This window comes from Prorops nasuta, unplaced genomic scaffold (assembly GCF_024137725.1).
Source record: "Prorops nasuta isolate Cenicafe-Biocafe unplaced genomic scaffold, Cenicafe_Pnas_1.2 PNAS00005, whole genome shotgun sequence".
Lineage (NCBI taxonomy): Eukaryota > Metazoa > Arthropoda > Insecta > Hymenoptera > Bethylidae > Prorops > Prorops nasuta.
Window position 1 is genome coordinate 10,213,921 of NW_027116802.1, and position 23,768 is coordinate 10,237,688.

At 37.7% G+C, this 23,768-nt stretch overlaps 2 protein-coding genes across 3 annotated transcripts in view; both read right to left on the reverse strand.

The window, feature by feature from the left end:
• if (inflated) overlaps window positions 1–19,061 on the reverse strand; it is a 44,890-nt gene extending 25,829 nt beyond the window's left edge. For both annotated transcript variants that reach the window (XM_066726829.1, XM_066726828.1), the window contains exons 1-3: window positions 18,317–19,061; window positions 8,024–8,145; window positions 4,803–4,921 (exon numbers count right to left, since the gene is read on the reverse strand). In XM_066726829.1, coding sequence (XP_066582926.1) covers window positions 4,803–4,921; window positions 8,024–8,145; window positions 18,317–18,486 — 411 coding nt within the window. In that variant the 5' untranslated portion in view covers window positions 18,487–19,061. The remainder of the gene's footprint in view (window positions 1–4,802; window positions 4,922–8,023; window positions 8,146–18,316) is intronic.
• Window positions 19,062–19,727: 666 nt separating this feature from the next.
• LOC136773333 (disks large-associated protein 5-like) lies at window positions 19,728–23,603 on the reverse strand. The gene is made up of 5 exons (XM_066726921.1): window positions 23,266–23,603; window positions 20,928–23,179; window positions 20,698–20,869; window positions 20,473–20,622; window positions 19,728–20,401 (listed from the first exon to the last, which is right to left on the reverse strand). Exons 1-5 carry the CDS (start codon window positions 23,435–23,437, stop codon window positions 20,370–20,372), a joined length of 2,778 nt encoding a protein of 925 aa, XP_066583018.1. The 5' UTR covers window positions 23,438–23,603; the 3' UTR covers window positions 19,728–20,369.
• Between the last annotated feature and the right edge of the window lie 165 nt (window positions 23,604–23,768).

Sequence of the window (23,768 nt, forward strand, 5' to 3'; positions counted from 1 at the left end):
GCAGAGGAGGGACTCTATATACTCTCGAGAGAGACAAAATAACAGAATAGCAGTACCAGTGTATATATTTACGTCAAGGAACTGTGCTATCCTGCATGCACGACCTCCCAGCCTCGTTTTTTACTCAGAAACTTGCTCAGAAAATTATTTTTACCTCGTAGTACACTGGCATACATTATCACAAGCTTGCGTACTTACGCCTTGCCGGACTCTAAGAATTTCTCCCCCTATATTCTCCACTTTCAATTATTTCGTCCGCTCCTACATAAATCTTTTAGAGAAAATAATTATAATAGTACGTGCACATGCGTAGTTTTGTTATATTTAGATTTTTTATTCGAGCAATTTATTGGCAGAATTATCTCGATAGCTCGAACTCGATCCGTTTGAACTGGTCTAAGCTTGAAGGAGTCAATGAGATTTTATTCTCGAGTGGACGAATGGCCTTTGGAGGATCCGAAAGCGCGTCACGTGGCTAAATGCAATCCGACAAAGTGGCTTGCCGGTCACGAGAGGCTCACACAAAAACCGATCGTTTAACGGGCGTCGCAATTTGTCCCATCGACAAAACATTCGTGTGGAATGCGTATTATAGTCCGTCACTGGATTATCTTTCTACCTTTCTGGCCCTCAAATGGGCCGCTGGATATATCAAGTGAAAAGTCGTAAATCGTCGAAATTACATCTATCAAATAAAACATTACACGCGGAAGAAGGGCAAAAATCTTCCCGACGATTATTACGAGAAAAAGAGAACAGAATCAAAAGGACGCGAGGGACTGAAAAAACGTGAAATTGTGAAGTGATACCACTGCAATGAAAGAAAAAAACTATCCAAGCACCTTTGCAATATTCTCCCCTATAAATGTGTGTATGTATGTATATAGTACAGAACTAAAAGGCTAAAAATCTAGTTTGATCAGCACGAAGATTATGGAAGAAGCTGCGTTACGGGAGAATAAGATGAATGGTGGTCGAACGGAGGTAACTGTCGCATATATACAAGTACAAGTCAAACATTGTTCTGTCCAGTTGGTCCGACAATGGCATTTCCATTCTCGCGACTGGCGAAAGAGCCAACGCCGACAAACGACACAAGTCTCGAGCTTCTATCGATCTCCGATTCTCTGCGCCTCCACTCGCGGAATACCACCCCAAGGTGGGAGATACAAAGTTGAGATAAGCATTTATTCGAGCAATTCCAACTATTTATCGAATCACTGCACTGTGCAACGAGCTGGCTCCACTTGCTTCGGCCAGCATCTTTTCAATAAGTATATGGATTAAAATGATTAATCGTCCCCCGTTCCATCATCCTTATCGCGCGCGCAACATCTTGACGCACGAACGAAAAAGACATGATAATATAAAATGGGCAACGATTATAAGTGTATAGGTACAAATATGGGTAGACTGTCCGTAGCAGAGTGCAGGAGAGATGCCTCCGAGATAAGTGGCATGGCGTATACTATACGAATGTGAACGCGAGATGAAAAAAGGGGGAGAGAAAAAAGAAGAAAGATCAAGGAAGGATTAAAAGTTTCCGAGTGTTATCAAAGAGAGAGAGAGAGAGAGAGAGAGCTCTGGACACACGCGACCCACTCGACCCTTGAAAGCGAAGACTTGTACGAAATTTAGCAGCGAGGCTCGATTTTCTCGCCGTTCTTCTATATCCCGATCGTTCCTTTAGCGGTTATAGCTGTACATGTAATTTCTTTCTGGGAATCCACTGAAGGAACCGCGCGCGCGATCGATAGGGTCCGGACCTACCACCCTCCCCCGTTTGTCGGCGCCGGGGCCTCTCGCGGATAGCGAGAATGGAAATGCCATTGTCGTACCCACTGGACATTACAATGTTTCACGTCCACTCCTCGGATCAGCCCGCAGCCACATTCGTTTCTCTCTTTTTAATGTATATATATAGTATACCTTTGCATCTACACGACTCTCCTCTTTAGTGTAATTCCAACGCTGTGCAGAATCGGATTAATTTCTGACGTTCCACCAAATTTCTCCTCGGTATATATATAGCGAATTAAATATATAATTATATAGTATTTACATATGTAGTAACATATAGCTAGTATAAAATTTCAAAGATTCTATACGACATCTCGTATATACAAGAAACTCCGTTCTCCTCCGCATCCTCCTGCGTGCGGGGTGCAACTTTCTTCTTTTCATCTTTCGTTTTTAATTTCGTCCTTTTTTACCGCTATCCAATCCCAACTTCTTCCTGGCCTCCTGCGATCTCCGTTTCGAAGATACAACACGCTGATTGTTAGCAGATGTTTTACGTTTCGTTCGCCCTTCTATCCTCGCCTCCACCCCCCCCCTCCCTCTATGCTATACTATACCCTTCCCGTTCCTGCCTGGCCGGCGCACATCCTGCTGCCTCGCGAAATAAAGATTTCAATCCTGTTATATACGTCCAGCCCCGAGCCGATCGATCTTTCTCACCGATAAAGCTTGATCGGTCCGACATAATGGATGCACATAACCGAGATATGATTTCAAAAATTCTATTGTACTGTTACAGAAACGGATCATCGTCGACACTGACAGGTTCTGCTCACTATGGTCTACCGCCGCGAATATCCCATGCAGTGCCATATCAATTGGATCCTTAGAAGACGGATTTTTTATATCAGTCTCCTTGTCGATCGAATCGATATATGGTCTGCTCGGTCGAAATCGAATTGAAAATTTATTATAAGCATGTCGAAACGGAGTTGCTATAATTGCCATGTCATAACGGTACAATAATGCACACAGATTTCAATCTTCATGGTTTTCATTGAAGAAAACCTTAACGAGCGTAATTAAATATTCTTCGGTCAATCGATTGTTAGTCCGAAGGTAAAAAGTTTAACTGCGTGTTTTGCCAGTGTTCCCTCTCGGGGTAATTAGGGACGTGCAAGCTTATTGGATTCAGTCGAGCTTGTGTCGATTACGGTTTCACCTTTTCCACGATAACCTTCGGATTGACCTTTAAAGGACCTTTCTCTCGGAAGCAATTAACGCCAAGTGGTAATTCTTATGACAGCTGCCAGTCTCGAATGAACTGCACGAAACGCTCGTCGTCCTAAATTCAAAATGAAAGAAAAGGTTGTAACGCAAGCTCTGGCAAACGGGACTTATCGAACTTCTCTATCAGAAAAGGAGTGGTAGCGCTAGTGAGACTACTATATACTTTCGTCAATCACAGCTAATAATGTGATTTATTCAATGGGCTTTCTGAAAATTATTCAGTAATGATTTTATCATATAGATAATTGTTAAAGTGGATAGAGAAATTGAATAAAGTGAAAACGCAAATATAACGATAGATCTAAAAATAGTTTCTTTTACGGTTACACGGATGCTTTTACTTTCACCATAGCGATAGCCAATTTATTATCGGTAAACGTCATATAAACGTGACGAGAATAATCAAACCCTAATGGTCCATCCGTATGTAAAACATTTCTCTAGCTAATACAAACGTGCTTCACGTAGGAATATATCCATGATGATTAAGAAAGGAAGAATCAAAATAAAATAATAAAAACATTTCAAATAACAAACGTGGAACGAATGTTTTCGATAAAAACACTATTACTGGTGTTATTGTAACAAATCATGAATTATTTTTATGATTCAGAAAACTATATATACGCTATATAAATATATGTTTGAAAAAAAAGTTTATTTTGCAGAATATCAGTACGAAGGAAGAAGGGAATTGGCACGAGCATTTATTCGGAACGCACTCTGCAGGGTGAAAATGACGCGAGTCGGAAACGATAACCACTACTAATAAATCGCAAATGTATATATCAAATCGTTTCTATTTATAATAAGAGATTTCATAGAATTACCTGCAACGAGATACTTTTGTACCATGCAGATAGTCACGATGATAGAACCATAAACGAAGCTATTCGGTGATATCCGATTAATCAGATTTGTTTGGATAACACTATCACTGTTTATGCTATAAGTTATTATGAAATATTATATAACTATATTTATAAACAATCTTACTCGTAATGTATGTAGGAAATATTACAATATCATGTAGGAATGGGGTTCGAGTTTTAAATTCGCGTGAGATACATAGAAGAATTTTCTAAATTAGGCTGACTCGAAGTGAAAAATTTAAATGGATAACTGTAGAAAAAATGTGTGGTATCTCTCCTAGTGTGAAGAAAAAGTATTACTGAGAGGAAAGAGAGATTTCGTGAAAGCTTTGCGGCGACTTGATTTCGTTTTGTGATGTTTGAAACACCGAACAGTGGCTACCGCAACGGTGCGTGAGTTGCTCGTGCGCATATGCCCGAAGATTTCTGCGTCTATACTATATATATATATATATATATATATATATATACGCACAAACGCCGAAGATCAGAAAAGCCGCGCGCCTTGGAAAGTCCGACACGTCTAAAAAGGGTTGAGATCTTCGCGCAAGATTGACCCTTAAACTTATTTGAACGTATAGCAAACTCCATTTTCTATACTTTCCATAATTGTTTGCACAATTGGAAAAACTGTCACGATAAAAGTGTCGTTCGAAACATAATTAACCCCCTCTGTATATTTTACGTCATATATTTCAGTTAATTTAAATAGCCCATAAGATATTTCAGCGCTACAGGGACATCCAGCCACCTTCGTTTGTTTTCAGATCTCGAAATAGAAGCGACCAAGCGGACGTACGGTTCTGCAGTGGCTCCGCTTACCGAGTAATCGGTTTCTCGTCTAACTTGGTTTAATCGCGAAGCAGGCGATATTTTCTTCGTGCTTTTCCAATAACTTACCAGAATTGGCCCTCCATCGTTGATCGAAGCAGAAACCGTAGCTCCGAACCACTGAAGGGTCTTGTTGTCTATTTGGCTCAGATTCTCAGGTACACTCGGATTCCTCACGTGGTTGTTTCCTGCACAGTAAAGTAATTTTTCTCGATCAATATTGATATGTATGTATATACATGAAGATAATGGTTAAATGTACGAGGTATAAAACGACGTTATAGAAAATGATTGTGATTAGACGAATTGTTTCGACGTTTTGGGACAGAGGGAATTGATTGAACGAGTTTGGGTTATCTTCGACCTTCGTGAGAAGGTCCTCGAGGTAGCACGAGCATCGTGCAAGAAATTCCATGGGACTTGAAGGGGCAGGGCCGGAGGCACCACGCTCTTACGGTTTTCTGTATTAGGCAGCGTCGACTTCTTGCGCGTAAGTCGATTCCTGGTATCACGAGCAACCGAGACTGTGGCACCCGTCACACCGCAGGGTGTACCGACCTGCGGAACATCCTCTGGACATCAAGCTATTCCAACTACCTTCAGAAGGAGTTAGTGACCTTTCAATCATTCTCAACTATATACCTTCCATTATTGATTTTATTTACTGAAATACTTCTCTAATCCCTAAAGACCCACTTGAAACATTCCAAATTCTTCTTTTGGAATGAAATATTTTGTTCTCAACACAAACTTGAATTTTTTTTCTTTAATGAAATGGCAAAATTCGATATTTTATCGCATCATGAAAATTTCTATTTATGATTGTGGAGAATGTGGGGTGGACCAGAAAACAGCTTTTGAATGGTGATATAATAAGGATCGTGAGTCAGCCATTAGAGATCACCAAAGATCTTTGCTTCGATCCTTATTCGCTGATCCGGTCGATCCACCTGTGGCACGTCCAAGTGCCAAACGATCTTGTCGATCGTGGATCGTGAATTCTCCCTGCGTACGTACGTACGAGGAAGCTCCATATCTCGTTCAGCTCTCTCAGGTCACTCACATCTCCTCGCAGCTCTGGCTGGTTTTACTTTCCTCGGAGTTATACACAATTAAATTTATCTCGCAGAATATAATAATATTATACTGGTATTAAATATCAATATCATTATAATCCCTGCAATATTTAAGCAGAGAGACAGTTCACAGGATGCAATGAATTTACTCCTCCTAACTACTTGGTTCGCTGCTGGTTCATTCCTGTGGTTATTTCTGTAAGCGAATATTTCGTGAATTTCGAATCCAGACAGGTGTATTTTAAGGCTAGACATGCTATGCGTGGAAGAAACGTCTTGCAGAAAAACTCGTATTGTAGCGCGAACAATTTGTCAGGTTTAGCAAGAAATGAATAAATGCAAAAGTGTCAAATGAATTTGTTGTTTTCGTTACGGCAAGATCGGTGCAAAATTGCTCTGCACGTGTGTTCAATTAGTCGGATAAGATGAACAAGCAGGTGGAATAGCGCTGCTACCGGGCGAGATCCTAATTGGATACGATCGAGCACGATCCAGCATAGTATCGAACTAATTATTGATCAAAGAAAACTTGCCGCAAGTTCCTGTCCTCGAGAAATTTCACTGGACCCGTTTTATTGAGACATTTTGCACAATCTCTCGCTTTTATCGGAATTTTGCAAAATTAACTTTGCGAAATTTGCATTTACAATATAATGGTAAACGAGCATTTATTTTCCAAAATGGCTGAAATATTTCCTTGCGCAATTACCATCGGCTGTACGGTAGGAAATAAGTGGATGAGACTAAGGAGGTTGTGAGAAAAAAGAAAAAGGAGGGGGTGAGAAGGAACGAAATGAGAATACGATACCACGTTTACAGTTCGCACTCCATGGATTAACGCTTCCTGTGTTGTTCGTAGGCTTCAATCAAGACAAGCTGCAAGAATTTGCCCCCGATCTCAGCACGAGAAAACGAATGAATAGATACATCGTTACTATTCGTTAGAGGATACAAACTCGCGTTTAATGCTATTCGACGAAATTACCCTAATTTGAATGCAGCGCTTTTCATCGAGCTATCAGATTACACAGAATCTTCCTCATTCATACAACTCAATCTTACGTGATGCTGAGATTTCCGCGGTACATAAAATAGCAATATTAATGAAACAAATATATATTGAATATAATTATAACGACCCTGCATGTGTATATATATACAACTATAAGATTTATCCTACTCAGTTTTGCAATGTATATGTTAGTTTTTCGTTTGTTTGGTATAGATCTTCTTGGTTATTTCTGGCCGTGATATAATTGTTTCATGCTGGACAAGTGGAAAAATGTATCGTATAGGTAGAATCAACACCGCAGACCGTACAAGAAACAAACATGAGAATTGCAAGTAGCGAGTTGTGCTAATCGGAGTAAGAGAGTTTCTCGCACGAAATCTAGAAGGGAAGGGTCAACGGCAGCAGGGTGGGTGGAAGAAAGGCTAAGAATAGCGCGCTCTATAACCAGTCGGTCGGTTAGTTCGCAGTTCCTTGGATTATGAAGCTACTCCTAGGGCCTCCGGACTCGACAAATGTGGGTCAGCCAACAGCACAGAGCTGAAAGCCCTTGTTCCGGAGGCCAAAGTACTTTTGGTAACTCCCCGAGTCCTCCGCGTCATCAACTAACCATCACCACCAATCTCGTCAGGTACTCTGAAGAAATACGAGAAACCTCGGTGTCAAATTAAAAGGAGAAATTAAAAACTGCCAGAGTGAGAAGTGCGCGCACTTTATTTCCTTTATTTTTACATCCACTCCGTCTTCCACAATGCAGAGGACCCTCCTATTGTCTCAAGCAGCCCTTCTGCTGAATCCATTTATCAAAAACTCAAGAGAATCCCTGCGATTTAAGAGTACACACACACACGCTATATCCTCGGACGGATCCATTGTTGTGCTGGCTTTTTTTTTAACAACAAAGGTGAAATTATTATCGATTGTTGAGTGAGGGATCGAAATGGCAAATGCTGGAGATACTTGTCCGCTGCAAAGAACGCAGAGCTCACAGAAGTCGATTGTCTCTGCGAATTCCAGCCAGCAAATTCCAGGACCGGTCCTGTCCATTCTCAATCGTTCCAGAAAAACCACTACTTGGCAGGTTGAATAACGTGAGAGAAACTTTTTCCCATGATAATGATAAACAAATCTACTTTTGGGACTCTACTCAGTCGGTTATTTAAAATGCTTTAGAGTTGCAAAGTTCACGGTACGAGTTTCTTTACCTTTATCGTCAAAGTGGATTATCTCACATCTGTCGTCCGTCGCTATGTCGCATCTGTAAACTGCACCACCTCTGTAGACGCCAGCCTGCGTTGTTTCAGCTTCCGGTGCACCCACGATTGTCCTGAAAAACAACAAAGCATTATTAATTAACATAAGAAGCATCTGTATATACCTTCGCAATTCATTAGCAAGCTATGCGGAATCAAAGGCGGATTTCTATGGAAAAGTAATTTTTGTGCTAGAGAAAGTCTTCGAGGGAGGAAGTTGGAGATACCGGAAATAGAAACCGTTTGAAGATACATTTATGTTGAAAGGGTTAGAAGAGACACTGCGTATATAATTTGCCAGCCGTTAGTCGAATTAGTTCCGAGACTGACGCCACTGTTGAAAATAGCTGGTGACCAGTGACCTCAATCTCGGAAATAAGTTTACATCGAGTTCTTTTCTTATACCGAAACGATAACGCAATATCGAACGATAACCTTAAGCGCGAGACTATAAGCGAATATATTTTTCTTCAATCGCTTCGTCACCTTTTCATGTACAGACTCCCTTTACTGTCGGGTTAAACCGTGAGACTGATTTTGCATGATAAATGCTCACGCAACACATTTTTGATCTTCGAAACGGCATCGTATATGGTATATATTACCTTTGATACTAATTCTCAATCTCTTTTCAACATTTTCCTTCCCATTAATCGAGCAATTATTTGTTGCCAGAGCGTTTTCATTTATCCAAACGAACCATTGTCCAAAAGTGGTCATTATCATAATGAATGGATTTAAAAGTTTTCGCCCTTTGGTCTGTACCGATCCTAAGAATTTCCATTACAAAGATTGGAAATCCATCAACGTGCAATTTATCCCACGCACATACACAAGCAACGACCAGTCATGCGTGGAATTATAACGACCTGAGATAAATATTACTTTGAGGATATTAGTGCGAAAATATCATTGAGTCTCATTTTGCACGATATAATCCATACACATCTGGCTAATTACATTTTTGAGAGAGAGAGCGAAGAAAATGTGAGGATGAAAGTATAAATTGCTGATGGTTACGTGCACAAATTTAATGAAAATTGGTGGATTATCGATCGGTCGTAATTATTAGGTGTGTTTGTGCATGCGTGCATGGAAGGGTGTACGGATGAAGTGTTAAGTGGGTATTTGTAAATTAGGGCCAGGTCTCTGACTGGAAATGTAATTAATCATGCTTACAGTAAAAAGCTGCCATTTTCAAGGAATTTCGCTGGGAAAGCTTTCAGCACTCTTCAGGCCTAATGGATCGATTAGATGTAAAATGTTTCTGAAAAATTGCTTTCGGATATGATAGGGTTTCCGGAGTCTGAGAAATGGCCTTGCTACTACAGATAGCTGAAAAAAAACTTTCCTACCGATAATATATAATATACGACATTCGTTCATTGTTAAAAAATTCCAGTTGTGCTTCTGCACAATCAATATAAACAAATCTTCTTTTAAATAGCTATGACGTTTCTGATAATAAATGTTTGTATTGTAGATGAAAATATTAACAAAGATAATACTAAATAACGAGTTGCATTGGCTAATGTATACATCTAAGAATAGCACCAGCATGAGACTTCAGCTTCTTAGAATTGCAGATGAAGAAGCTGGGGTACTGGGCGAATTATCTATAGGAATCTAAAACCGTGATCTATTTAATTTCGTCATACGACCTCCAGTCGGTTTACATCAAACACAAACGTTCCATGAATTAATCCTTTATTATAAGAAGTGATTCGTATCCAACAACTTCTCTTCAATATTATTTCTAACCACGCAGTATACAGACAAACGAACAAAATGGCAAAGACACTACATGCTAGAAACTAAATGATTCAATTGGAAAAAATCTATTCTATTGTAATTATTGACAGTTCCTGATGAGAGTAATCGCTATAGCTACGCGCAGGCGAAAATCTCATCGAATGCAGAAGTAACCTTGGCACACTCTTGCCTCTAGGTTGCACGGGCGGTAAAACGTGTAAGCGCCATACACGCGGTGCACGCATACTGTAATGATGGTGAAACATGCGATTATGCAAGTTATGTAAGCAATTCATATTGTACTGTGCGAGCACCACGCGTAAACGTCATCTCTGATAAAGAAAACTTGAAAGCTGCTGCCAATGTCGCTCTACCTAATCTCAGTTTTCATACAACCGTGTGTACTACATATAACATACGTGCGTAGTTCAGTGTCAAGCAGTCACAGCAATAGCACGGTTTGATTAATGCTTCCTATACACCTGAGATTTTTGACAGCATACAAGCCAAAGTTGAATTGGACGAGTATAATATTATATTTGACTAACGAATTCGAGATGGGCTTATAGTTTTATTGGGTGAATATTTTGTAGCATTTAAATGGGATTGAGGACCGGTGTGCTTGTCGAGATCATGAGTCGTGCCTAAAACGGGATTAGCCAACGTGTTAGACAGGGAGAAACTAGGCAAGGTACCGGTGGCATATTCTTTCTATATTGGATAAAATCCCATAGGACCGGTTCGCCCCTGCAATCCCGTATACGCTTATGCGTCACATATATCGGTGACTGTGGTTCTTCATGAATGTAAAAGAAAAAGAAAAAAAAATAGGTGGGCGAGCTTAAGGCCTCCATGCTATCGGCCCACGTTCGTCACTGCTTCGAGAGAATGGGAGAAGCATGAACGATGACATCGTAACCATGTCAAGTCCCATTTCATCAACGCACAACGCTCGATCTACTTTAAAAACTATTTATTCACTTTTCATAGTAGAATGCTCGAACCATTCTGCCACACCCCCTCTGCAGTGTTTCGATTGGTCTTCAATGACGAAGAGACCTTGGCTTTGTACATTAGTCGAAAGCTATTCGCCGCAACTCTTACAATATACCATTTCAAAGATTAACAGAAAATTCCAGTTTGCATCACTAGCCCAGAGACTCGCTCAGGTTAGACCCATGGCGTGTATATATATATAATACCAGTTATCTCTTAAGTTTCCCGTCACGCATCAAGCTAATTTCCATATACGCGTTCCTCGAGAGGTCCAACGCGGGTTCGCTGAACTTCCAACCTAATACAGAATTTCACTGAAAAAATTTCCCGTATTTTGTATATACTATATACATACGTACACTACACGGCCGAACGATAAGAATCGGAATTCAGAAATTTCAACAACGCAGCATTCTCGTAAAACTGGAATGTCCGCAACGGCTAAATCGAATGGCACTTTTTATGGGACCCCTGCAATTAAAGTTACACGAATCTATGCTATTTATGGCACTTGCCATTAGGGGAAATTGATGAAGTTACAGAAGCACGCTTTTTCCCCACCAGCAGCATGCTGCACCTAAAAAACTTCGCGGTCGTCAGGGTATTTTTATGACACCTTTCGATAAAAAAGGATACTACCGTGTCACGAATCTATTTGTCGCGTTTTACGCTGTACTATTGCTTTTCAAACGAGGCACGGGTTTCTACGTGTAAAGAATATTAGATACCGCAGGAATGCTTTATGCGGCGCTTGTCACGAAGAAACGATAATGTAGGAAAAATAGTAAGTGTCGTTTATGGTGCTTGATGGAATCGCAATGGCTATTAGAATGGGGTATTTTCTATCGACGCAAGGCGTATAGGATATACTTACTTCCCATTTCAGGGAACGCACCGAAAGTGTTACGTGCCTTCCGGTGAGGAACACGAGACCGCATTACAATCATGATTCTTCGTGCTTGCAGCAGTACACGCGTGCTGCTGATGGCGGCAGATATAGCGGAAGTTGATGTATGTGAACATTCGGCTGGACACTCAATAACGTTCCTCTTCACACCGGCTTACAAGCGTGCCATTGTTACCCCCTAACAATTAGCCAGAATTGGACGAACAGAAATGAACATCCGGAAACTCCGCGCGGTAAATCCATTTCAGCCACCATATTATTCATAATTCCCATGAGGACAGCTATTGAAATATATAGCAAGAGAAATAATGGGATTCCCAAGTGTCAATTCCTTCACAGAGTTTAAGGATATTTCGAATAGTGGTCATTGTGATTTCATCGGAGAATTAATGAGTCGAGGCATTTTTAAGCGTGAAGTCAGCGTATTGACTTATATTACACAGCGGTGGAGGACAGATGCACATTTGTAATTCCGTATTTGGTAAAATCGGACGGCTGAATCCACCATACTTGGCGGATTGCTTAATGCCGAAGCGTCCCTTGGAAATCTCAAGCTTCGATCACCGCTGCTTTCTGGACAAAACGCGCGGTATGTGCAGCTACAAGTGGCGAAAGTACTAATGTCGCTTGCAAATTATTCTTGCGCAATCATCCGTCAAATTCGCTCGGTATGACGTCGTTAATCACTCAATTGATTTTCCTGAAAGGACGGATAAGACAACTCTGGGAATCACAACTATTTCTTTTTTCTTTCCTATTATATGTGTATATATATATATATATATAAATAATCACACATTTCTTCCATTAATTCTTCTCGAAAGAACCGTGTCCTCTCGAGTACCCAAACGTCACACAAAAAACACTCCTCTATACATCTCTCTGCGATAACAATTTAAAAATACATTTACTTCGTGATTATTCGCAATATTTCATGAGCGGCATAAATTCTTGCAATGTAGTCTCATCTGAGTTAATATTGGAGGCATTGTTGTCGAAAAGATTACATATTAGCAGGAGAACTCTATAATGTCATCCCGATTTACCTGATGAAAGTGAGTAATTCTTCGTTCTACTGGGATAGATTGAATTGACGAGGACAAATTGGGTGATTTAATGGCTCTATAAACAAAGTGTGGAAAAAGTGAAACTGATTGGGAAAGCTCGGTGGATGATTTTATAGAGCGTATAGAAAACACGCACACATGTATCGTAGACGCACGTCCGAGAATGACGACGTTTCGCCCGCGAGTTTGCTCAGTGAAAGCCGAATGGTGTTAGTGAGGAGGTGCTCCTTATAAAGTAGCGGAGACTCGACGTCGATACGCCTTCGTGTTCGAGTTGCGTCATCGACTGATCGCGCGCGTCTCTTGTCCCTGTCCTGCACACAACTCACTTATTTGCTTCCCGTAAACCCCAGCCTCAACCTCCAGTCAGCCAACAACCTTCAAACGGAAGCTCCCACATCATCATTCAGATTTTCCCTCCATTCAACTTTCTCCATTTCTTCTTCCTCTTGCATTCGCAATCTTCCATCGATATTAATTTATCAGAAAATAAATCGCAAGCGAAATCTTCATATCTCCAACATTTCACCCACGTGGATCTTTAAAACAAATCGTACGATCTACGTTCCATTAAAACCGTAACCAGTGATCGATCGTAACGAGCAATTGTAAAATATTTCTCGCGCACAAGTTGCACGCGTTCGCATAAAATTAGCGAGTGGAGGCGGTTCAACTGTTAGCGGACCTGGTAAATGACTACCAACGGTTTTCAAGGTCACTTGACGCTCAACCAGCACGAAGTTCCATTCAATTGCTTTCAATGATTCAAATTAAACTTGACATTTTTCGACGTTTATTTTTATTTATTTATTTTTTTTTTCTTAAGTCTATACAATGGTTGTTGTTTATTTTCTTTCAACAAGAGATTTGCGATTGGCTTTGAGGCTAGGGAAAATCCTCAAGGACGGCTGATGGCAGTTTTGGATCACAAGCTAGAGAAAACTTAAACAGCCTCTGCAATTTTTAAGCCTCCTTAACGAACAGTTGTGTACATACAACGCGAGCTTGGTTCATCGATGACACTGACGCTCTTGCTCAAGTTTTTAAAGATATTTGCCCCAAACGTATAATCATCCAAGATACTGCTGCATATTGTCACATAAATATTCTGGTTTTTGTAATTGAGTTTATATAGGATACAACAGTTATTTTTTCGTATTTCAATTCTCATGCATTTCAATAAAATTCATAAAACCGAATTAAAAGTAATTTAATTTAGTATTAGAAACTTGATTAAAATTTCAGTTGTAATTTAGATAATTAAGTTAACCACTAGATTTTATCGTTACAACTTTGAATCGATTTTCATCAATGGAATTAATCGAATCAAATTGACACTGGCTTAAGCTAATTGGTCTCTAACGTACTAATTAAAAGTGTTTAAGTTAATTATGAACAGGCCCGTCAATCTTTTACTTATCCAGGTCAGGATACAGTAACCTAGATTAATCGATACGCTACATACATACCATACATAGGTGGTATTGTTGATGTAATTGAGATTGCGTAAGCCTCAATTCTTTCAATTCATCTCAGCCATCGACATAAAAACATTTAGAGCAATTTAAAGCTTTCCTTGCGATGCCATAAATCTTCCGTTGAGTATTTTTTTCGCAAACCCAACTTAAAAGTCTTTCACGTTTCTCGGGAGGAAACATATGTCGAGAGGGTACTTCGAGGTAACAATGGCATTTTCGATGCTGCAAAGCGAAGCAATAGACAGCCATATGGTGACCAGAAGAGGAACTTCGATTGAAGAAACAGTCGGAGAAAGTCGCAGCAAAAAGTCACCGTGAAATCTCGAACTTTTACCAAATACGACAAGCCATGTTGTGTCTTTAATTTGGAAATTCTCCAAAATGACTGATATTATTTTCTAATTGATTTTGTAAATTGAATTTATTTTATATACAGAATAATTAAAAAGTTTATAGAGATCCTTAAATATTTCAGAAATCACGTACCTCGGATAGAAATCTTTCAGATTATTGTAACATTGAAGAAGGTCTATATTTACTGATATTATTACTTTGATCTTGCTTGGCCTTATAAATGTTATTCCAAGGTCAGCTTAATTTTTTTTAATAGATGATACATTTTTTATTGTATATTCTTCTAGGTTATCTGAAAAGTTTTCCAAATTGCTACATCAATTTGTTCTTTCTCTTAAAGTGTTTTATTAGAAATTTCAATTTAAAATTGCATATATAGATATAGATTTAATTAAAATAGTATATGCGACTGCTATATATACACATGCTCAGTTTTCCTCTGCTTCGAATTTCATATAGCTAAATCCAGTGAACAATTAAATAAAATGATAAATTACTATAGCGTGTTGGGAAGTTCTTGGGATAAGCTACAAAAATATACAATAAAAACATATATTCCATTTAAAAAAGAAATTGAGGTGACCTCTTTGCATAATCTTTATCAGGCCAGTCAAGATCAAAATAACAATATCAGTAAAAAGACCTTTAACAACATTACAACCTTTGTCTGGAACATTTTCTTATAAAATGCTTTATTTTTAAGATATTCAAAGATTTCGATAGTTTTTCCTTAACCTTTACATTATACGTAAAAGATATATATTCCAAGGAAAGTGAGTAAGGAAGTATTTAGCAAACAGTGAGATTTCCTCTTATCGTCGGTATAAGCGAGAATGACATAAGTGGTCAGATATGATCTTGACTATGTTTAGAGCGAGCCCGCGGGCTTACGATTCTAGTGTGCGTTATGAATCATTCGGTAGCGAAACATGATTCTGTCACGCGAAACTACTATAGCTTTTAGGTGTTTATCATTCTATTAATTTAGAAATGGTTTTAAGCATTTCGAGATTTTGGAGAAATCGCTCGATGAAATTAAGGCTGACGATAATTTTGGAAATTGTGCATTTTCTAGGGAGAAGTAAAGGATTGGAGTGAGCTGTGGTGAGTTTGGAGCTACGCGTGAATGGTGAACATGTGTGCGCTGACGCCCAGCTAAAGGTAAATGGGCCTCAAGGCTGAAGCTGACTCTGAGGCTCTGTCTCGGATAATCACACGGCTAAGGCATCGGGCACGCGCCTCACGCGATACCGATCACTTCCCGCTCTTCTTATTCTCCCTACAAATTTATCTCTCGCGCCTCTCTCTCTCTCTCTCTCTCTCTCTGATACTTTGCCAGTTTTCCAACTCGACAGGGCATTAAACCTTCAACATATACTATATTTATCGCATACCCCTTGATTAAATCATCTCTCCGTCCTGCAATCTTATCGGCCAATTTAATTTTTTTTACCTCAGGATTCTTAATAATCTTGTTACTCATTCTCTCACACAACTAATTGTTTAATCTTATACGTAAAGCTTCTCCTTATTCAACGATACCCATGATGATCGTAGTTATTCGTTTATCCGTTTTCATATATAATGAATAAATATTAATCTCATTGAGAAGGGTATAATTTTAAAAACGAGACCGATAATATTCCGGCATATTTTATTTTTCTGCTTCGCTCGGTACGTACAATGAAAAAAGCGTCATTAGCAGCGTCGCTCTAGCTTGAATCGAGATCTTTTACGTTCTTATTATCGTTGAATAATTCAAAGTTACACTTCCCTTGTAACATCAAAGTCACGTGCTCGAGTTGCTCCTCGTAATACGATAATTCTATCATCACTTCCCTCTCTCTTTCTCTCTTTTAGATAATTTATTTATCAATATTTAAGGTGTGGCTGATAAATTTCGATGCGTGGGTGTCAGACAAAAACACGTCGTTTATCCTAGATGCCAGTTTGTTTACGACAAATTAACTCGTAGAAAAGCTGTACAAATCTCCTTTCGCTACAATTCCTAAGAAATTATTATTTTTATAATAAATAAAATTGGTTTCTTTAGTAGAAATTTGTCGCAGCAAGATCTTAGTCATTGATTATTCTTCGATTCTGCAATTATTCGAACGTGGGCACGCAAACCTGTTTTATTGTATCTACAAGTGGAGTCACCGAATGACTGAAATGACTTCTATATTTAGTAAGAGAATCATCGTATACTCTCGACGAACATTTTCGTGCTCACTATCGTCAAATCTCATCTGCGAGAAGTAGCTGTGAACTTTTCACGAAAAAGTGTTACCGAATATAAAAGTAGTATTCATCGATCGCGTTATAAGTATACAATTAAACCTATCTAGTCGCGTGTATTACCGAAATTAAAGGTGAAAACAAGCAAAGATATACAAAAGGGTACATTATATATTATTCATGATGTAAAGTACGGTCGAACTTGTAAAATTTCAATCTATCAAGATCCTATTCAATACACTGCAGGAAATTATCTCATTAAACGAATCATTATCGAGACATATGCATATGGGGGGATAGTTTTACGATTGTGCAGCACAGGAGCAGGGTGCACGCGGCGATAAATGAGTAAAGGATTATGCATGTAGACTCGCATAGATAAATTTAAGATAAACACAAGTCCAGTAATGGCGTATTGTGCGACCCTTAAAAAACGATGTAACCGCGATTAGATCGAATCTGCGGAAAAGCGAGTTTTATGCATGAGACGCCAGGTCAGATTTTAATAGTTCCACCATCTCCGAAATATAATCTCAGATATACTACGCTCAGAGTAAGGATGAAACAAGTTAGACCAGAAGCTAGTCGAAATTCCGGGTGTGAACAGATTCTTTCCGAGCTTCGTTACAGTTCGCTGGATCAGTTGAGTGAATAGAAACAATGCGAGAAGGAAAGGATTAATCGGAGCGACACAAGATCGATAACGATCCAATTCCTTCGGTTACACCAGAGCCCTATAAAATCTATTTAAAATTTTCACAGAATTTTTCCTCTATTAAACTCTATAAAAGTCTTTTCTATTCTCGGAAGTAAAATGAAATTAGAAACGGATAGTGAGACTAATACGATGCGGCCTAAATTTAGACACCCACGCTTCTCCTTGTAATCCGAACTTCCTACCTTTTCTTTTAATTATATCTATGTAAAAGATTTTATATAGATTACCGATTACACACACACACATTTAAAAACACTGCAGACATTGTATAATAGTATTTAGGTAAGTAAGGATTTTAGGTAGAAAAATCAGATAACTCCTCAGCCAGTCAACGTGAAATTTATTCGTTCGCGATGAAATTTAATCCAAGAAATTCCGTTTATTCCCGAAGCCTTATATTACTCGAAAGCTGGAATGACTAACACGAGTTAGCTTATCCGACGACATACAATACTTCTTAAGGTGGCCTAAAAATAAAATTTTCTTGAAAATGGCGAAAAAAATTGCTGCAGGTAAATTCGGGGACTTAAGAAATAATTTTAAATCGAAGCGACGAGGTAGCTGTAGGAAAAAGTTGGTAGGGGATGCGGCAAGATTTTATTGGATTCTCCTCGACGAGAATAAATTTCTTCGATCGGAGCAAGTGTCATTGGATGAATGAGATAGAAATAAAGATTCTCGGAGACGGGAAATTTTGCGCGCTAAAAAAGGTGAAATTAGGAATCAATCACTCACCAGCCACGACCATACTTGTCACGATACACGGTGACAGAGAAGCCGAACATGGAACTAGCTTCATTGCGGTACACCGCGTAGTGTTTCGTTTCGATGTTGAAGGCCTCGCTCCTCCAGGGTGGTGAATTAATCAACAATAGGCTCACCAGCCCCAACAAAACTCGCAACATTTTATACTTTTGCTTCTCTCTCACTGGCACACTTGTTCAAATATCAATTATCCATGAAGATCACACAGAAATCCTATTTACTTTGCCGAGCAAACCGTTCGAAAGAAATCGCCAGCCTATTTCAAAAGCTGACTTATCACGTTATATTTTTAAACACACTGCTTACCGACACTTTTCCCCTCAGAGCCGCGTTAACTCCAACTATTTATGGAGGTGTGGAAATTTGTGGAATAAGTAAGAGAGAAAGAAAAAGAGGAAGAGACAAAATAACTATTGGAAGATTTTTCCAAAAGTCGATCGATCGATTGGAAATAATGTTTGGATTAGAATAGGTGACAAGTGTAATAGGTGAACCAGTGGGAGGTGGTCTTCATGATTGGTTTTTGGCGTCGATCGACGTAATAGTTGGTAGTTGCGGATTTGGTCAGGGTGCCGGTAGCAGATGCACCTTGGGCGACATGTGGCATTCACGAGTGAGTGCGGACAGGCACGCGAGGAAGTCTGCTTGACGGACGTTCGCGAACAGACTGAGAGCCATGAGCCATGAGCACCGAGCAACACTCAGTAGTCAGCAGCAGTCAGCAGTTCGCCACGGTTCGGGGCCCATTCGGACGCAACGCGCGCTTCCCTCTCAAATCCCTTGGCTCAACCTTAAGAGACTCGGTTAGTTCGCCACATATTGCCCGATCCCTATCCCTATATAGCTCAATAGGCTCCGTATATCACCCAGCCCACCCCAGTCCTCTCCTCTCTTCTCGAGAGGAATCGCAATCGTCAAATTCACTTACATGTGTATATATATATATATATATATATATATATTCTTTACCACTCCTCTCTTTACGCTATTTTTTCTTCCACCCCAATGACCCATTGAACCAATGTAGCATCTCACAACTACTCCCATAAGCATGCTTCTTCTCTTTCTTAATTTAACAGTAGGTTCTTTATCACTCAACTCTATAATTTTATTTTTCTCCGCAATCCGACTTTTCAAACTTGCAAAACTCTCGAGCTCATTATATTCATCATTATCTGGTGTTCTTTTCATTAATCAAAACACACTTTCCTTTGATCAAATATATTCATATTTATCCCCCGTTCTTTAATTATCTTTCTCCTCTCAATGATCTCTCTTCCTCTCTCTCTCTCTCTCTCTCTCTCTATCTCTATCTCTTCTTAATATTATTATTTATTATAACTATAATAAAATTAAAAAAGTCTTCAAAACCACATCTCCAATTTATTATTCCTTTTTTGAGTAAAAGTACAGATTTATAGAATAGTAACATTTTTCATTTATTAAATTTCTTAACGAAGAAATTTAATTCATTATATTCGTACTCGAAGGTTGTTACTGAACTCTAAAGAGGTTTAATTTTCTCCTATTATGAAAGAAATAAATTTACCGATTGTGTGTACATCGTACAGCAACATCATTCGATCTTTTCAGAAATTATTGAGATGAAGAATTCTTTTTATACAACATCAAATACAAAATATAATTAACTACATTCTAAACCTGTGTATTATTGTGTAAGTGGTGCATACTATATACATATATGCATTTTACACACAATGGTTAAACCAATTTATATCAATATTAGCAGCTGGTACAAATCAAAGCAATTGCGAGTAAAAGATTATTAATCAAAACAACGAGAACCGATTTTGGTATTTCTAAGCATAAAATACGTCTGGCTTTCTATTAACAATTTATATGATAAATCTTACATTAGGCATGTACGACAATTATTAACAAAAGCACTACTTTTTTACAATATTATTTCATATCTTAAAAAAAATCAATGTAAATGTATGTCAAAATTATAAAAAAGTTGCCATATAAATATATTCATTAAATAACGATTTTTTTGTCAATATTATCTACGAGATCTTCTTACTCTCTTAGGTGCTGAAAAAATAAAAAAATATACTTATATCAAATTTTATTCGTTATTTCAAGAAACAAAAGAGGTAACTTACTGTTTTTAGGAGTACCCAATAGAATCTCTTTTGATGTGCTTCCATCATTAGTATCGGTTTGTATTGCCGGACTTTTTGGTATACTTTTACTGTGTCTATAATGAGGTGTCATTGGCAGAACTTGCTTGTTTTCCACACATGCTGTACAATCTTTAATAGCAAAAATAAAGAATAAAAACAAACTAATTATTTTTGTGTAATTTAAAACTCAATTGATTGACTAACCAGAAAATTTAACACTCTTTCTTGTAGATTTCCTTCTAGGAGTATCCAATTCTAACTTTACAGTATCCAAATTTGATTCATTATTAGTATCTTCTATACTTGTTACCAAAGAGCTTTTTCTTCTATTTTTCTTAGGTGTTTTATTTTCTTTTTGGTTTTTCTCCATAACTACCTGCAAAACATGGAAGCAATTCATAAAAAAAAAAAACAGAAAGAGAAAACAAATTTACTTTTATGCTGCTACTCCTTCTTTTATTGGGTGTATAATTAACTGCAGTAGTTCTAGGCCTTAAGATTCTTTTTGATGGTGAATCTTCAACATTCATCTTAGAAGTATTTTGTACAGTCTCGTTTGACATTAGAGTAGAAGGTATAGAGTTTGCTACTACTATACATAATCTTTTATTTTCATCATTTAATCCTATACTGCAATCTTGTAATACAGATTTATTGAGTAATTTTAAATCAACAGAGTTATTTTTTAAAGAATTCTCTTGATTATTTGAAATATCATTGTCCAATTCATTGTCACTTTCTTCACTAAAATTTAATCGTCTTTCTAATTTATCTGATTTATTAATGTAACAGTCCCAATCCAAAGATTCAATTCTTTCTAAAGCAGCAGCCAAATCTAATTTGTTTTGTATTTCATCATCCACAGGAATTTCATTAAATGTAATAGTTTCATCAAAATTTACTTTGTGTAAAATTTTCTTTTGTAAATCTTTCTTAACTGAATCTCCAGTTTGCTTTAATATGCTTTTTCCAGGTGTCTGACCACAATTAATATATGTTGTACTAGTGTCTGTTTGCACTGTTGGAGTTTTACATTTTCTACTTATTTTCATCATAGCCATTGGGCTAATAATACTTTTACAGGCTTCAGAAAGTTGAACTTGTTGCAATAAACTTCCTACAGAGTTTCTGGATAATCTTAATGGACTTTTGGTTTCATTACACTCTAAGGGTGTAAAAGTTTTCGATCTTCTAGGGCTATTGTTGCTTTTTGCATTTTTCTTACTGTCAATGTGAAATACAGAATCCAGACATGTACCTTCTGCTTTTTTTTTTCTGACTGCATTTATTACTGATCTGAGTTTTGAAACAGTTTTTTTCTTCTCAGGCAGTTTTTTTTTCTTAACTACTTTTCTTGTTACCAATGAACTATTATTTTCTGGCTGATCTTCTTGCCAATTGTTGTTTTTAAGTTTTTCTAGTGTTTCAAATCTTAAATTACAGTTTTTTATATCCATGTACATCATATCCCAAAATCCCTGCAGATCTTTACAAGTTACTAACATTTGTCCTTTACCTGATTCACAGTCTTCTACTAGTCCTCTGAATCGTTCAAATTTTTTGTTGATCAACAACCCCGTTTGACCAATTGCTTGAGTAATATGATAGCTAGCATCCTCTGTAATATCAACTTCTTCTTTAACTTTAGCCCATTTATCACAGAGCTCTTGCAATCTTTCAATTTCCTTATCTAAGAGAATTTTAAAGTATTGAGCTGTACGTTCTTCATCTTCAATTGAAATATTTAAATTTTCCATTACTGTCTCTTTAGTTGGAGTTGAATTAGCTGGGGATATACTTAAACCACGTCTTATCTTTTGCTCCTTTCTGGCATTACTCTTACCACGGCTGGTTACCACATATGGAGAAAAGAACGCAGGGTCATATTCTTTTACTGATGCATTTGGAGGCGTAACAATTTTATTTTTTAAAGTAGAATTTTCTTTTGCATTTGAAGGATTATAATTGCTCTTTTCATCATTATTTGAAAGATCATGGTTAGATTCATGGAAACTATTTCCACTAAAATCTAAGTCTCTTTTTATTTGAAAAGATCCATCAGTATGGGAATTTGAGTGAGAAGATTCAATTGTTTCTAAAGTAGCAGTTGAATTCAATTGGTTTTTTAAATCTTTATTCATCAAAATTTCATGCTTTGACACCTGCTGTATCTGTTGCTCTTTTTCTGCTTTCTTTTTATCATGACTGGAGGTCACACTAGGTGAGAATAAAACAAGATCATCTTGTTTTGCTGATACAGTTCTAGGAGTGACATTTATATTGGTTGAAGCTGAATTATTTTCTGTGGTCTTGCATGCTCCTTTAACAGTTGGAGTAGATTTTCTAGAAACTGGAATATTTTCTTCTGTTTTACATAATTCTTCAGTTTTATGATTGTCCTTAGACAATATAAATGTATCGTCCTTTTTACTGTTGTTTACTGGTTTGGGAATGCTTGAGGTACTTTTTGAACTTTGTACTTCCCTTATTGATAATTTCTTATGTGTAGCTTTAGCAGTTTGCTTGACAGTCTGAGATTTTACTGTCTTATTTGTATCTAAAATTAGAGCTCCCCTACAATCATAATGTAATGCACCTGTTTTGAAAGGAGGTCTTGAGTCTTTTTTTTCTACTTGTTTACTTTTTTTACGATCTTCCTTCCATTTTTCTAATTTTGTTAGGCGATCTGTTAAGCAAAAATTTTGTTTTGTCAATTTAAAAAGTAAAAGTTTGTATTATTTTACACTTCTTGTTTACCTAGTTATTACTTACTTTTATTGTTTTCGCTTTGAGATTTACTCCAAGAAATATTACGATTTGCGAAAACCAAATTAAATCTACTTTGACGCTGAGACTGTTTTTTTTCTTCTCCTCTCAATTTTCTGCGAGCATCAACATCAAAAGCACCCCCTAGTCGTTTATATCCTTTTTGTAAATCATTCATTTTTAATTGAGCCACTCTACTGCCCGTAATAAAGAAGACACTATTAATTATTTAACCCGTTTATCTTTTAAAAAGTTTTAACGGTTTTAACTAAACATCACTGTGTATATACGATAACCAAATAACGTATTCTTGTCCTTGCAAGCAAATTGAACTGAACGGCGGTCCAAACAAAATAATAACTAGTTGACTGTTAAATTTCAAAATTTTTAATGTTGGATGGTCCAATGAAATCATTGTATAAAATACTCGCTCTTTGGTTGGCTAACCGGACTGACCAGTGTAACCAATCTAAGGATGTTATTTGATGTTAAGCTCCATGTAAATGATG

Excerpts from the sequence above, each read along its gene's own strand:
- LOC136773333 (XM_066726921.1), bottom strand. The coding sequence starts at position 23,437 with ATGAATGATTTACAAAAAGGATATAAACGACTAGGGGGTGCTTTTGAT. Across the intron at positions 20,623-20,697 it reads AAAGAGTGTTAAATTTTCTG|ATTGTACAGCATGTGTGGAA; the intron begins GTTAGTCAATCA and ends TTGCTATTAAAG. Across the intron at positions 20,402-20,472 it reads ATTGGGTACTCCTAAAAACA|CACCTAAGAGAGTAAGAAGA; the intron begins GTAAGTTACCTC and ends TTATTTTTTCAG.